This window comes from Oryctolagus cuniculus, chromosome 8 (assembly GCF_964237555.1).
Source record: "Oryctolagus cuniculus chromosome 8, mOryCun1.1, whole genome shotgun sequence".
NCBI lineage: Eukaryota > Metazoa > Chordata > Mammalia > Lagomorpha > Leporidae > Oryctolagus > Oryctolagus cuniculus.
The window spans coordinates 125,469,720-125,483,852 of record NC_091439.1 but is presented as its reverse complement, the minus strand read 5'-3'; the positions used below and the strand labels follow the sequence as shown (position 1 = coordinate 125,483,852).

Here is a 14,133-nt window from a genome sequence, read left to right as displayed (position 1 = left end):
CAAGAGCCTCGGGTGGTCACTGACGTCATCCATGAGAGTGTTCATTGTTAAATTAACAGCAGAATTGGAATCCCCTGGTACGAGTACTCAAACAATATATTTCACTTTGTGTTTTTATGGGGGTGCAAACTGTTGAAATCTTTACTTAATGTATACTAAACTGATCCTCTGTAAAAAAAAAAAAAAAAAAATTATCAACTCCCAACTTGACTCTCACTGGGATTAAACATGACAATAGGTCTGATCTGATTTCATCATCATTTAAAAAATATCATCTATTATTTTTCACTTTATGTTTCTGTGTGAGAGCAAACTGTTGAAATCCTTACTTAATGTATACTAAGCTGATCTTCTGTATATTAAGATAATCGAAAATGAATCTTGATGTGAATGGAAGGGGAGAGGGAGTGGGAAAGGGGAGGGTAGTGGGTGGGAGGGACGGTATGTGGGGGAAGCCATTGTAATCCATAAATCGTACTTTGGAAATTTATATTCATTAAATAAAAGTTAAAAAAAAAAATTAACAGCAGAAGTCACTGTGCACTGACTCCCCATGCAGGACCTCTGTCCTCAATGAGTTGTATTGAGAGTTAACTGTAAAACCAGTTTTCAAACAGTTTGTGTATGTGCATATGTGTGCGTGTGTGTATGTGTGAAAATTGTTGACATCTTTCCTTAATATAGAGTTGGTCTTCTATGTACAAAGTCAATTGAAAATGAATCTTAATGGAGAATAGAACTGGGAAGGGGAGACTGAGGGGGATGAGGCATGGGAGTGTGGGTGGGAGGACTGATATAGTGAGAAGAATAACTATACTCCTAAAGTTGCACTTATGAAAATTTGTATCCCTTAATAGATAGATTTTAAGAATAAAAAAAGAAAGTACTGAAGATTATTGAAAATTTCAGAGTCTGACTGTTTCTAACTGGCTGTGTATGAAAGGGAGCATGTATCATAAAAGAGAACATGTAATCTGGAACAATAGTATCAATCTGCCTGGTTTTAGTGCAAGTTAAAGTAAAATATCGAAAGCAATCTTCAACTGTGAAGTTCTCCATACATATCTGCTGCTAATTCATTCTAAGTAAAAGCAACAGGCATGTCTTCTGCCTTTTCAAAGGAAAATTAAATCACATACCCCTGATATTCTAAAGCAGTTTACATCTCTAAAGAGTATTTCCATTCAACTACCACACTGCCCTCTGTAAAGAACACTAAGATGGACACCACAGCTGTCACTCACCAAGCTCTTAAAACATGGTTTCAGAAGAGGGAACACAAGGCAATTTTCAGCCTATCACATGTAAAACAAAATGACACAGCGATTGGTAAAGAAGTCATTGTAACGTGGTCCCCTGTTAGCATGACAATTTACATAATAGGGATACATTGATTCCCACTTAGTAAAATGCTTCCTATCTTATCTAAATTAGTGTTCAAATTGGGAGGCGAGGGGAGAGAAGTGCTAGACAACATGAAATAATGCTGGACACATCCACAAACATTTCTTAACATCACCCAGGCTTAGATATAACTGGTTGAGTTGGGACCATGTACCAATGGGGCTCTGTGGCCATAATAGGTAAAACCAGTTAGACTGAGCAGAACACAAAACTCTTTCATAAACAGGACAGCCTCTTTCGAGATCTTTTCAGAGAAAACTCTTTGCCATGAAGCCAAGGAAGTGTCTCCCCTGACAGTACAAAGCCTGCTCTTTTGAGCTCAGTAGCACTAAACCAAAGAACAAAAGTAGCTTCTCATGAAACCAGCACCAAAGTCAGGAATTACTTCCTCTGTTTTAAGGAAAACAGGACAGAACTCCTCCTGGGGTGACCAGTCTGCTTAAATGATCACAAGTAGTACAGGAAAAGGCTACCTTGCGCTGGGGACTGGCGGATGACTTCCAGAAGCTCTGACAACATTACTTTCCATGTGTTACAACTCTAGACTCTGTCGACACTATTCAACAGAGACCATGAACAAGTCCCTGAAGACTGTGGGTTCCGCAGTAGTCAAGATCACCCATCATTGTGATGTCAAGGTTCTAAGGCTCATGCCATAACTGACAAACTCTCAAACTGATATAGTGGTTTTCTAGATTTTGGCACCATCATTCAATTCTTCAAAATTAAACTGAGATGATGGTTCATTTGCATGCAGTTGTAAGAAACACAGAGAGATTTCAGCAACCTTCCCTCCAGTTTGCCCAAGCGGCAATATATTTCAAAGCTATAGTGCAATATTATTTCTTTGCATATTTTAGTATAATTATATAATTTTTTATACAAAAATAATATGCACAACATTAAAATGAATACATGATTCACCCATTTTCTGTTCTTGTAGCAAAACCCCTTAGGCTAGGTAATGTGTCAAAGAAAGAAGTTTACTTGTCTGACGGTTTTGGAGGTTGAAAAGTCCAAGAGCATGGGGCCCCACTGACTCAGCCTCTTTTCCTGGCTTATAGACAACCATCTTCACACTGTGTCCTTGCATGGCACACAAAGAGAAGGAGGTAAGGGCTTCAACAGGAGAACTGGGTGGGTGGGGGAAGAACTCTGACCATAGCAGTCTATTTTCACTTCTGTCATTGAACACTGACCTTTCGGCCCTACATACCAAATGGAGAGATAGTATCAATGTGATGCTGTGTCAATTATAAGGTTATTTTAACATATCACAAACACAAAATTCTTTTATTCAATTTCCCCCCTTAAGTGTTTAAATGGGTGATCTCTCACATCACACATAAGGGTGTTAATTGTGAAATTAACAACAGGAGTCACTGTGCATTAACTTCCCATGCAGGACCTCTGTCCTCAAATTGTTGGATTATGAGAGTTAATAGTAAAACTTGTTTGCAAAGATTTACTTCATTTTAATGTATTAAGTGGAGGATGTTATCTATGTCTCATAAGCTATAGTAATGTCTAAGTGCTCACAAAGGATGCACTATGCTTGGGTTCTTCAAAGTTGATTTTCTCAAATATATATACATACATACATACATATATAAATTAAACCTCTAAAAAAGTAAATGGTGATGAACTATCTACACAGGAAAGAAGGTTTTGTAGCAACACTGGCAGGAGGGCTGCAACCAAACTAAGTAGTTTTTGAACCCCCCCTCCTTCAGCATTCGCCATGTAGAGGGTGCTGGTAAAAGGAGTTATTCTAGAAGAGTCTCAGTGTCTCCACCTGCACAACAGAGATGATAGTGCACCTCAAAGGATTGCTGCAACTATAAAATGGGATAACAGTATAGAAAATTTAGCAAGCTAACTCACAGAATAATTCTTGCTTAATACCAAGGCTGCTTAGAAAAGACAGGGAGACATTATTTTCCAAAATAGTGAACACTATCATGGATGTTTGTCCATGGCCAAAGAGAAAGGAGGGAGAATATGTCACGCAATCAAATCCACTGAGCAACGACAAAACGTCAAGCTTCTTGCAAGGTAGTTTATATATAGCCTCCCCTTGCCTCAACATCAGCTTCTGGGGTAAAAATTAGTAATTCCATTTGACAGGTGGAGAAACTGAAGCTCAGTGAAGTTGTGTGACTGGGGGCCAGATACCTAACAGTTGGTAAAGTGAGAACTCTCTAAGTCCTAAATCACACAGTGTTTCCATAGCTAAGCAGTGCCCCCCACCCCCAAGACAAGGGGAAAATATCCTTGGTATTATATACATATGCATGTATATATATTTTGCAGAATCATCTTCCTGGCATGTACCCGGGGCCTCAGTATCTTCTGCAGCTGGATTTGGTGAGCCCTCACACCCATTCATCCTTCACCCTCACAGGGCTGCTTCTGGACCCCTCGGCCTCTGTGGGCAGCTTGTTGATAACTCACAGGCAGCCAGTCTGTATTAGTGCCCAGATATGCTTTTAGTTGCCTGTTACCTTAGGCAGCCAGCCACACCTTGGCATCAGACAGGCTGGGAATAGCAGTCAATACCAAGAAAAGGTTATAATCAATGACTCTCCAGATGTCTACTTGTGCTGGCAGTTATGAGCCCTTGGGAGAACCCTTACACTCCCCATATGTTCTGGTCTCCCTCCTGAATCCCTGTAATTATCCTTTCTCATGTTGGTCCTCTGAACACCCTCATCTTTGCCTCCACCAAGGGAAACATCCTCAGTAGCTGATATCAAGCACCTGCTCCAGTGTTCCTTGCTGCCCTCTGCTGGCAAGAATAGGAAGTCATATTTTACCTCTCAGGACCATGGCACAGGGCAGGTACTTCATTGAGATGAGTCAATTCTGGAACACCAAATTGGAAGTGCTGTCACAAAACTAAGTCCATAAAATGAATACTATTTGAGAACATTTTTGAACAAATCAAAACCATTGTAAAATATCTAAGTGCACCCTGAAATGCTGCTTCTAGCTGCATCTGTCCTCTATCTTTTCATTCAAGGCAGAGTTCCAACATCACAGTGGAAAATCAGGCTCCCAATATTAATCATCATTCCCATAGTTTATAGAAATGAGCAAAAGAAATCACAAAATGGAGGATAAAGCGATAAAGCATATCCTACTCAGCCTTCCTAAAGAAATGAATAATGGTGATGATAACATACACATTAAATCAGATCTCCTAGTTCCCATGTCTGTTTCTCAAGTTGATTGAAACAGAGTAGAGGGGGATAGGATAATACGGTAAACACAAATTAAACACACTATTTGGCTATAAAAATGCATAAAGGAATGAGAGAAGAAAATCATGATGGAAGAAATGTAGTGATGCTATGACTATAATACCCTGGGCTCATAAACTACTCAAGGCAACGTCTCACGAAAAAGATTTTCTCACAATACTGCCTATTTTTTTTTTTTGACAGGCAGAGTGGACAGTGAGAGAGAGAGAGACAGAGAGAAAGGTCTTCCTTTGCCGTTGGTTCACCCTCCAATGGCCGCCGCGGCCGGCGCGCTGCGGCCGGCGCACCGCGCTGATCCGATGGCAGGAGCCAGGAGCCAGGTGCTTTTCCTGGTCTCCCATGCGGGTGCAGGGCCCAAGCACCTGGGCCATCCTCCACTGCACTCCCTGGCCACAGCAGAGGGCTGGCCTGGAAGAGGGGCAACCGGGACAGAATCCAGCGCCCCGACCAGGACTAGAACCCGGTGTGCCGGCGCCGCTAGGTGGAGGATTAGCCTATTGAGCCGCGGCGCCGGCCACAATACTGCCTATTGAAACAGTGCTGAGGGAGCAGGGTGTTAGTTACTCCATTCCTTATGTCTTCATAGAGTAGACTGGCAATTGGATACACAAATATTGTAACTGCCTGGTCTTCACTTCTCCAACTTGGAATGAGATGTACATAGCATTCTATTCTTCTTGCAGCTAAGCTTGTGTGCTGATGCAGGGGACCCTCTCCTGTAACCTCACCTCTGGGAGGCAAGGGCAGATGGTAAAATAGTAGGGTCTTTGGAATTGGGACTGGAGATAGATTATGGATGTTTGAGTTTTGGCAAACTACTTCATATTTCCGCAACTCAGTTCTTATATCTGTAAAAAGAAGATAATGACTTTCAAAGTGTTGTGATGAAGTGTGAGATAAAGCATGGAATAAGATAATTCAATCCCTGATGCCTGCCTGACCCACAAACAGCACTCCAGAAACCCTGGAAGTATTCTCTCAGTGTCTAGATAGGGTTTCTCTGCCGCTCTGCTGGATGGTTCCCCCTCTGGGGCTCGCTGGGTATCAGAAGAGCTGCTTTATCACAAAGAAATACACACCTACCTCTTGGCTTCCAGCAAGTATATCCATATGCAGACAGTTTTCAAGGGTGTTTGAGATAGTATTCTTGCATGGACTTAGATTAGGGGTTGTCCAGTTTATACTTGCAGGGTTTTGGGTACACAGATAATATTCTAAGACAACATAGATTCAGAACGGGTGTTTGGCTCAGCAGTTAAGATGCCAGCATCTTCTACCACAGTGCCAGTATCAAGTCCCAGATCAACTGCCCATTCCACCTTACTACATATACTCCTTCTAGGAGGCAGGACTGCTGGCTCAAGTGCCTGGATCCCTGCCACCAATGTGGGACACCTGAGCTGAGTTCTTTAAACCTGGCATCAGCCTGATCTACCCCCTCACTACTCCAGGAACTTGAGCAAAGAACCAGCAAATGGAAGAACTCTACTTGTTACCCTCTCTGTCTTTCAAACACAGAACATGAATGACAACTGAAAAAAAAGATTTTGATCTGGTTAAGTCCCTTTGTGGAGACAAGTTGCATAGCAAAGGGCACAAATAAACATAGATGAAAATGTATTTCATACAAATAACTGAAAATACACCATGTTTCTCTTATTTAAAAATAGATCCAATGATAGAGGACAAAAATAGGTAACATGGTAACAAAAGTTGACTTGGGTTATCAGAAGGTCAACTCATTTTCCTACCTAGATGGTTTATTATGATCTTATTGCTGGGTCACAAGGTTTTGGCCAGACTGGAACACAATTGTCAACACTCATAGACACAAGGTAGCTTTTCTATGTACACTTTAAAAACAGGCACCAGCAAATACTGCTGGCTTTCAATGATGCAGAATGGAAGGATCCCTACTGTTCCAATTTTACAAAATATAAATAAAAAATCTGAAAGAGAGAGGAGAGTATCCATTCTACAGTTATTCCAACATAAATGCTTATTATGGTGATAGTGAACAAAATTACTTGAAATACAATTTCAGATATTTCACAGATTATTTACAAGTAATCAAAACAGAATTCCTCAAATTCCTCAAGGACTCTCTGGATCTGATGCTCATTTGAATACTTTTCTGAGTAGATAGAAAATTGAGTTTCACACCAGTCACAGATCTTACCTGATGGATTCTTTAAGCAAAGAAAGATTAAGATAAAGGCTTCTGTCTTCTGTTTCCTTCCATTCTTTAGTCAATCATCTAATAGTGGAACACCTGAGGAAAGTGTAAATAGAAATCACACAATCAGACATGGGTAAATTTTGAAAGCATGTGAAGGGAATCTCCTGTGTCCTGGACACTCAATTGCTCAAAGGATGCAAAAGGTGAAAAGAAAATGGTTCAGAAACACTTTATTGGATGTGCTGTTGGGAAGCCACAGGATGAACTTCCTTGGCTGGGGAATGAAGGGAGGGACCATGGAAATGTCAAACTACAGCACAACTGGGATACCCATCGAGCCCACAGTTCAGCTTCCTCAGTAATGCATGACATTAAATGAAATTACTCAAATAAAGAACCTAGAAACAACAAAGCAGTGTGTTACTCAGTGTGTTAATATTCTTGAATTGAGAAATCCCCCATGTGAACTTCCTACTCGAAAAGCTGAATATCACAGTCTTAGTGAGCTTGAAGAAATTCATCTTAATTTAAACCTGACAGCATTAGTCACACCTGGTTGGGAATTTAGGCGTTACAGCGTAGCATTCTACCACCATTCTGTTCTTTCACATACAAGACATGGGGAAAATATTAAACACTACAATTGAAATGAAATTGCAAATGGAAGCAGAAGGGAAAAATGTCTCTGTGGGAATATGTACCCTATGATGCTAATGGTCTCTGAGCCTATATTTTAAAACAGGGTCGTGATAATGATCAGAAGAAGCTTCACTGCATTCTAATTATAAAGGCAGCTTCCGTTCAGCACGTATGTTTATATAGTGAGAAAATGATTAACAAGACAGGTGTGGAACCCTTGTTCTACTATGAGCCTTTTTATACACTCTAAGCAAAATACTACATTTTTAAAAACCTTCCTGCCCAAGTTTTCAGATCAAAATTCTCCCAGATAATACCTCAAAGAAATGGCAAGCTGTGGTTTAGAAAAATATGGAATTGACATAAATTTGGAGAAATCTCCAACGTGAGATGGTATGGATGAAAACAAATCATGATATTTTTCAAGAGAGCTTAAACTTGAAAGAAATCAACAACTCTCTGAGCTAGGGGAGTCTTCAATAGTGGTGCCCAAGAGTAAATTGTGATCTGTTACAAGGCTGGCAAATGACAACTACTGGGTCAAAAACAGGTCAAATACTTAACGTTACCCATGGTCATTCACTCACACAATATTGTCTCTGACAGTTTCAGGCTACAAGGTAAAGTTTCGGGCTACCCAAGTAAAGTGAAAGATAACAACATGTAAAGATTCTTTTTCTTGTCAGTCCTCCCCCCAAAATAGTTAACGATTTACACTGTACTAGATATTATAATGTCATCCAGAGTTGGTCTAGAGTATGCAGGAATATATGACCAGATGAAATGGAAGTAATATACCATTATACATAAGGAATGTGAGTATCTTTGGAATTTATTATCCACAGGTGAGTGCAACCGATCCTCAAGGACCAGAGAGACAACTGTACTCTCTGGCTTGGCCATGAGACATGGCAAATATGGAAACGTTGGCGAAAGGTAGTGTGAATGATTCTGAGTTAATCTTAAGAGTCCAGGGTAGCCACTAGCCCTCCAATGGCAGAATGAGAACTGTGAAAGAGACCCACTCTAGCTATCTACAAATTTGCATGAGAAACAAAACACTCATTGAGTCAGCCTGGTGTCACAGTGGGTTAAGCCACCATTTGTGATGCCCAAGTCAAAATGGTGGTACAAGTCCCAGCTGCTCTGCTTCCAATCCAGCTCCCTGCAAACGTACCTGTGAGACTGATGGATCATGCCCCAAGCTCTTGGGCTCATTGCTACCCATGTGGGAGACCCGGGGGTAGATCCATGATCCTTTTTTTCAGCCTGGCCCAGACCTAGCTGTTGCAGGCATTTGGAGGAGGGAACAGATTTTTGATATCTCTATCTATCTACCTATCTACCTACCTCTCTTTCTCTATCCCCTCCGTGTGTGCATATATGTGTATATGTATGCATATGTGCATCACTCGGACTTTCAAAAAGTAAACAGACAGAACAAAAAATACTTACTGTTGATATTCTCTGTTTGAATGTAGCAAAATCCAAATTTCATGGGTGAGTATACTCTGCTTAAGCTTTCCCATAGAGGCTGGCTTCTCAGATTGACAACACTAGGAAAAGGATCTCACTCAAAGTTCAGGTGTGGTTTAAGTCTCAACTTCTGATGTTGATGGGCTCAACTGCAACAGGTGTTCATTCCTCTACCTATGATAAGAAAAACTGAGTGATAGCTAATCCAGACCAGCGGCCCACCACACTCTTAGAATGCTGCATTTTCTGTGTAGAGCAATGTGTGGATGTCAGCCGTGACTCCTCAGCTTTTGGTTTAAATGTCTTCTACATAAGGGAAGCCTCCCAGCACAGGAGGTTGAGACAAGTTTGCTTGATGTTGCAGCGGATTAGTCCACCACCACTTGTGATGCCACACTCCATATTGGAATGCTGATTTGAATCCAGCTGCCCTTCTATCTAGCCCCTTACTAGAGAACCTAGAAAAGCAATGGACTATGGTCCAAGGACTTGGGCCCCTAGCTACTTACGTGGGAAGCCCTGCTGTAGTTCTAGGATCTTGATCTGACTTGGTCCAGTGCTGTCTATTGTAGATATTTGGGTAGTGAACCACTGGTTTTGAGGTATACATATCTCTCTCTCTCTCATTTCTCTCTCTCTCTCCATTCCTCTCTCCCTCTGTCCTTAGTCACTCTAAATTTCAACTAACTAAATAAAATAGGACATTGAAAACCCCACAAGAGTGTACAGCAACACATAGATGATATAAAGCTCTAAGAATTTGTGCTAAAGATGCTAGCTGACAGGGAATGAACAAAATGCATGTCAACCTTTAAAAATGTCATTTCACAGAATGCCTAGTGAAACACCTCATGATGTGAAAAGGCATACAGAGCTTTCTTTGCCACTTTTCCTGAAATGATCAAGCTCACTAACGTCAATAGCTCCCTTACTTCATAAAGATTTTCAGGGTCCACACATTTGCAATGAGAACCCAGAAGCTGCCCTTGCTCTCAGGTTTTCAGCCTTGCTTGTCATTCCTTTTGCTACCTTTCTGAACCCAGTTTGGGCTGTTTTAAAGGTGAATGGCTCAGCTAAAGCAAAACCGGTGCTACAGAAGGAGCTGGAAGCAACAGACTGGTTGGCATCTCCTACTACTGAGACCAACATTTCATTCTAGGGCATTACTTTCTGGACTTCACTTCTAGATGCACTACTATAATTAATCATATATGTAGTAATAATAAGATCATTGCTTTGCCAAATATAGACAGGAAAGACTGACATTTAAAGTGTCATGGAGTGTTTTGGGGAAGATCTCATTATTGCCATTGTTTACCAAATTGACATATAATGTTCCAGGCAGTCTCTGCTTTCTAGAAGAATTTTTTAACATATTTCATAAAAAGACTACCAGAATTTTTATCTCCATGTTTTACTAAAACACCATGCCTGCTTTCCTTCTGAATCCACGTTTCAAGTGTTAGAGGTACTGAACAGCCCTAGAGTTCAACTGAATGTTTCAGTCTTAACAGAGCTCACTGAGGCTATTTGGAAACCTAGATGTCTGACTGCTCCTAATCAACGCTACTTCCATTTGTGTATGAGTAATTCCCTTATCAGCAAACTCCATTTGTTGGGTGATCTGTTCTAGCCCCCTGAAATCCCACTAGGTAATTCCAACAACTCTCAGGTTATGGTGTTTCATAAAAGCATTCCTGTAACCATCATTACATATTGATATCTATTTGTTTAGCACTATGAGATGAAGGAATGCAAGAGATTCCCCCCTATTCTTAAAAAGCACACAATTGGATTAGAACCGTAATCTTGGTTAATACCATAATTATTTGGCTATAATTATGGTTAAACCACAATCTTGCATAATTACAAACAGAAAAATATGCATAATTAAATGAACCAGTTTGCTTACTACATGATCCTCAGTCACGTATTTTCCTCTTTTCAGATCTCAAGTTCCAGAGAGGCCAGGACCTTGCTGAATTCGTCCTGGCACTTGGCACACAGTATTCTGCACATTCACAGATGCTCATAAGTCATTTTTGATGAATGGATGTGCATTTGCTTAATAAAGGTGAAGATTAAATGAGTTACATACATGAAGACCTTAGGACAACATCTATTATTAAGACATTAATATAGTAAAATATTGGCCGGCGCCGCGGCTCAAAAGGCTAATCCTCCGCCTGCGGCGCCGGCACACCAGGTTCTAGTCCCAGTCTGGGCGCTGGATTCTGTCCCGGTTGCCCCTCTTCCAGTCCAGCTCTCTGCTGTGGCCTGGGAAGGCAGTGGAGGATGGCCCGGGTGCTTGGGCCCTGCACCCCATGGGAGACCAGGAGAAGCACCTGGCTCCTGACTTCGGATCAGCGCAGTGCAGCGGCCGCAGCAGCCACTGGAGGGTGAACCAACAGTAAAGGAAACCCCTTCTCTCTCTCTCTCTCTCTCACTGTCCACTCTGCCTGTTAAAAAAAAATTGAAAAAATAAAATATAAAAAAAATTATAGTAAAATATTATCAAATGGATAAGATTTAGAATAGAGATTAGAATAGACATTCTAAAATTTATTTTAAAGTGACCTTGGAAAAAATAGGTGATAACAGAAAGAATACACCTTATGACACTATTGATGAAGGCAATGTATTAAGCATGCTGTTTAAATACATAAAGACTAAAGGTGTATAATAGCACTGCAATCCAACAGTTGTTAAACAAAACCCAAATAACATTTTTATTTCAAAATAATGCATACTTTAAAACTGTTGTTAGGAGAGGAAGGGGGATGTAAATTAACACTTATCTAATCACCTGAAAGTATCTTCGGAGTTATTCAAAGACTCCCGAAGTAACTAAGAGGAATGCTCTGATTTCATAGCAAAGTATGTCTAGAATGATGCTCAACAGTATAATGTTCATAGAAGCATGAGCATTCTCCACCCAGGGTGACTGAGACCTCCAGAAGTTTACACAATATATTGGGAATTTCATACATTTAAATGAGGTATGAGTATCATAACGATACATGTCAATCTAGGAAAGCATCTGCAATCATCCTTTATAGGTAAAAATGTGTCTGAACAATTGATTAAGTGGGCCATCTAGTATACCACGCGTATATGAATAGTTAAGTTCAAAATCCAATGCTATAGACTAAAAGCAATTATGTTAAAAGTATCCTACCTAGATAAATAAATGACAGACTCACTAGCCTTTCTAGCCATGATGAATCTCCAGGTGAACTCAACTCAAGCAAAGGAGCTCCTCCATCTCTCTACAGAAATGAACAGGAAATGCAAGAAGCAGCACCTGCTGCAGAGACCCAATTCCCACTTCACGGATGTCAAGTGCCCAGGATGCTGTAAGATAACCACGGACTTTAGCCATGTGCAAATTGTAGTTTTGTGTGTTGGCTGCTGCACTGTCCTCTGCCAGTCTAAAGGAGACAAAGCAATGTTTACAGAAGAAAATTCATATCTCATAAAACATACCTGAGAAACAAATGGTACTTCATATGAATCTAATTCCAAATAATTAGGACTCATGTGGTAATAAAAGGAAATTACCAAAGTAGGATACTCTTATTCCTGCCAAACCATTCATCATCATAGTCTGATCACACTCAATATCAAAGTGCCATCTTTCAAGGACCCCAACCACTTTTTTTTTTGGACAGGCAGAGTTAAACAGTCAAAGAGACAGACAGAGAGAAAGGTCTTCCTTTACTGTTGGTTCACCCCCCCAAATGGCTGCCACGGCCGGTGCGCCACGTCGATCCGAAGCCAGGATCAGGTGCTTCCTCCTGGTCTCCCACGTGGGTGCAGGGCCCAAGCACTTGGGCCATCCTCCACTGCCTTCCCGGGCCACAGCAGAGAGCTGGACTGGACTGGCGCCCCAACCAGGACTAGAACCCGGGTGCCGGTGCTGCAGGCAGAGGATTAGATAGTGAGCCATGGCACCAGCCTGACCCCAACCACTTTTTTTTTTTGGACAGGCAGAGTGGACAGTGAGAGAGAGAGACAGAGAGAAAGGTCTTCCTTTGCCGTTGGTTCACCCTCCAATGGCCGCCACGGCCAGCGCACTGCGCTGATCCAAAGGCAGGAGCCAGGTACTTATCCTGGTCTCCCATGGGGTGCAGGGCCCAAGCACCTGGGCCATCCTCCACTGCACTCCTTGGCCACAGCAGAGAGCTGGCCTGGAAGAGGGGCAACAGGGACAGAATCCGGTGCCCCAACCGGGACTAGAACCCGGTGTGCCGGCGCCGCTAGGCGGAGGATTAGCCTAGTGAGCCGCAGCACCGGCCCCAACCACTTTTAATATATGAGGTGACTCCCACCAGTTCCTGAGCCAAATACTTTGATAACCAATCCATAACACACAGCAACATATTCCTTTACATTGTTCAATTATCTCTAATTTTTGAAATCTATAGGGAAAGAAAGCAGTTTTCCATCTGCAGGATCACTCTCCAAATGCCCACAGCAGCTGTGGCTACACTTGGCCAAGTTCAGAAGCCTGGATCTCCAGCCAAGTCTCCTGGGAGGGTGGCAGAGTCCAAGTATTTGAATCAACAATGGATGCCTCTCAGAATGCGCATTAGCAGCAAACTGCATTAGAAGCAGAGGCAGAGGCAGGACTGAACACAGGTACTCTGTGTTCACTCTTCTCATGCCCCACATTCCACCATCAGCACATTTCCACCACTGTTATTTTGTATCTCCTTTCAAAAGCAAGAGAACTTGCCCCATACATGGTCAAGCTCTGGTTTTCACATTCACAGTACTTGGTCTTGGGTTCCAAGATGGCGGAGTAGGGAGGGAGCCTACTGCTCTAGCCCAGGAGAAGATAGCTTTAAAAAAAGTGGACAGAGTATAGTCTCAGAAGAGTTAGGGAGAAAACAGCAAAGGAAACGCTACCAAAATTAAAGGGACATGGTGGACATACATAGATGGTGTGGGTGCCCAGGCTCAGGTCTCCAGCAGCAGAGCCTACACACCAGCATTGGAAAGGGGGGTGGGGGTGAGACCAGACTGCAGCAGCCCAAGCCAGTGGCAAAAATAGCTGCAAGAAGAACCTAGAGGGAACCCAGCTTGCAACCCCATGGGGGATAGTGTACCGGCTAAACTAGAGGAGGGAAATGAAAAAGGACAATCACTTTACAATGGCATCCTGTAACA

At 41.9% G+C, this 14,133-nt stretch overlaps 1 protein-coding gene and 1 long non-coding RNA gene across 3 annotated transcripts in view; one reads left to right on the top strand and one right to left on the bottom strand.

Annotated features, from left to right (window-relative positions):
* LOC138843586 (rho GTPase-activating protein 20-like) overlaps positions 1-2,254 on the bottom strand; it is a 107,086-nt gene extending 104,832 nt beyond the window's left edge. Inside the window, exon 1 of one of the 2 annotated variants that reach the window (XM_070048209.1) lies at positions 1,878-2,254. In XM_070048209.1, the coding sequence (XP_069904310.1) occupies positions 1,878-1,933 (56 nt within the window). In that variant the 5' untranslated portion in view covers positions 1,934-2,254. The remainder of the gene's footprint in view (positions 1-1,877) is intronic. The other variant, XM_070048210.1, reaches the window with a different exon arrangement.
* On the top strand, positions 2,080-11,013 carry LOC138843588 (uncharacterized). Its single transcript, XR_011378526.1, has 3 exons — positions 2,080-2,516; positions 3,718-3,771; positions 10,910-11,013. It is a non-coding gene; the product is annotated as an uncharacterized lncRNA (long non-coding RNA).
* Positions 11,014-14,133: the final 3,120 nt, after the last annotated feature.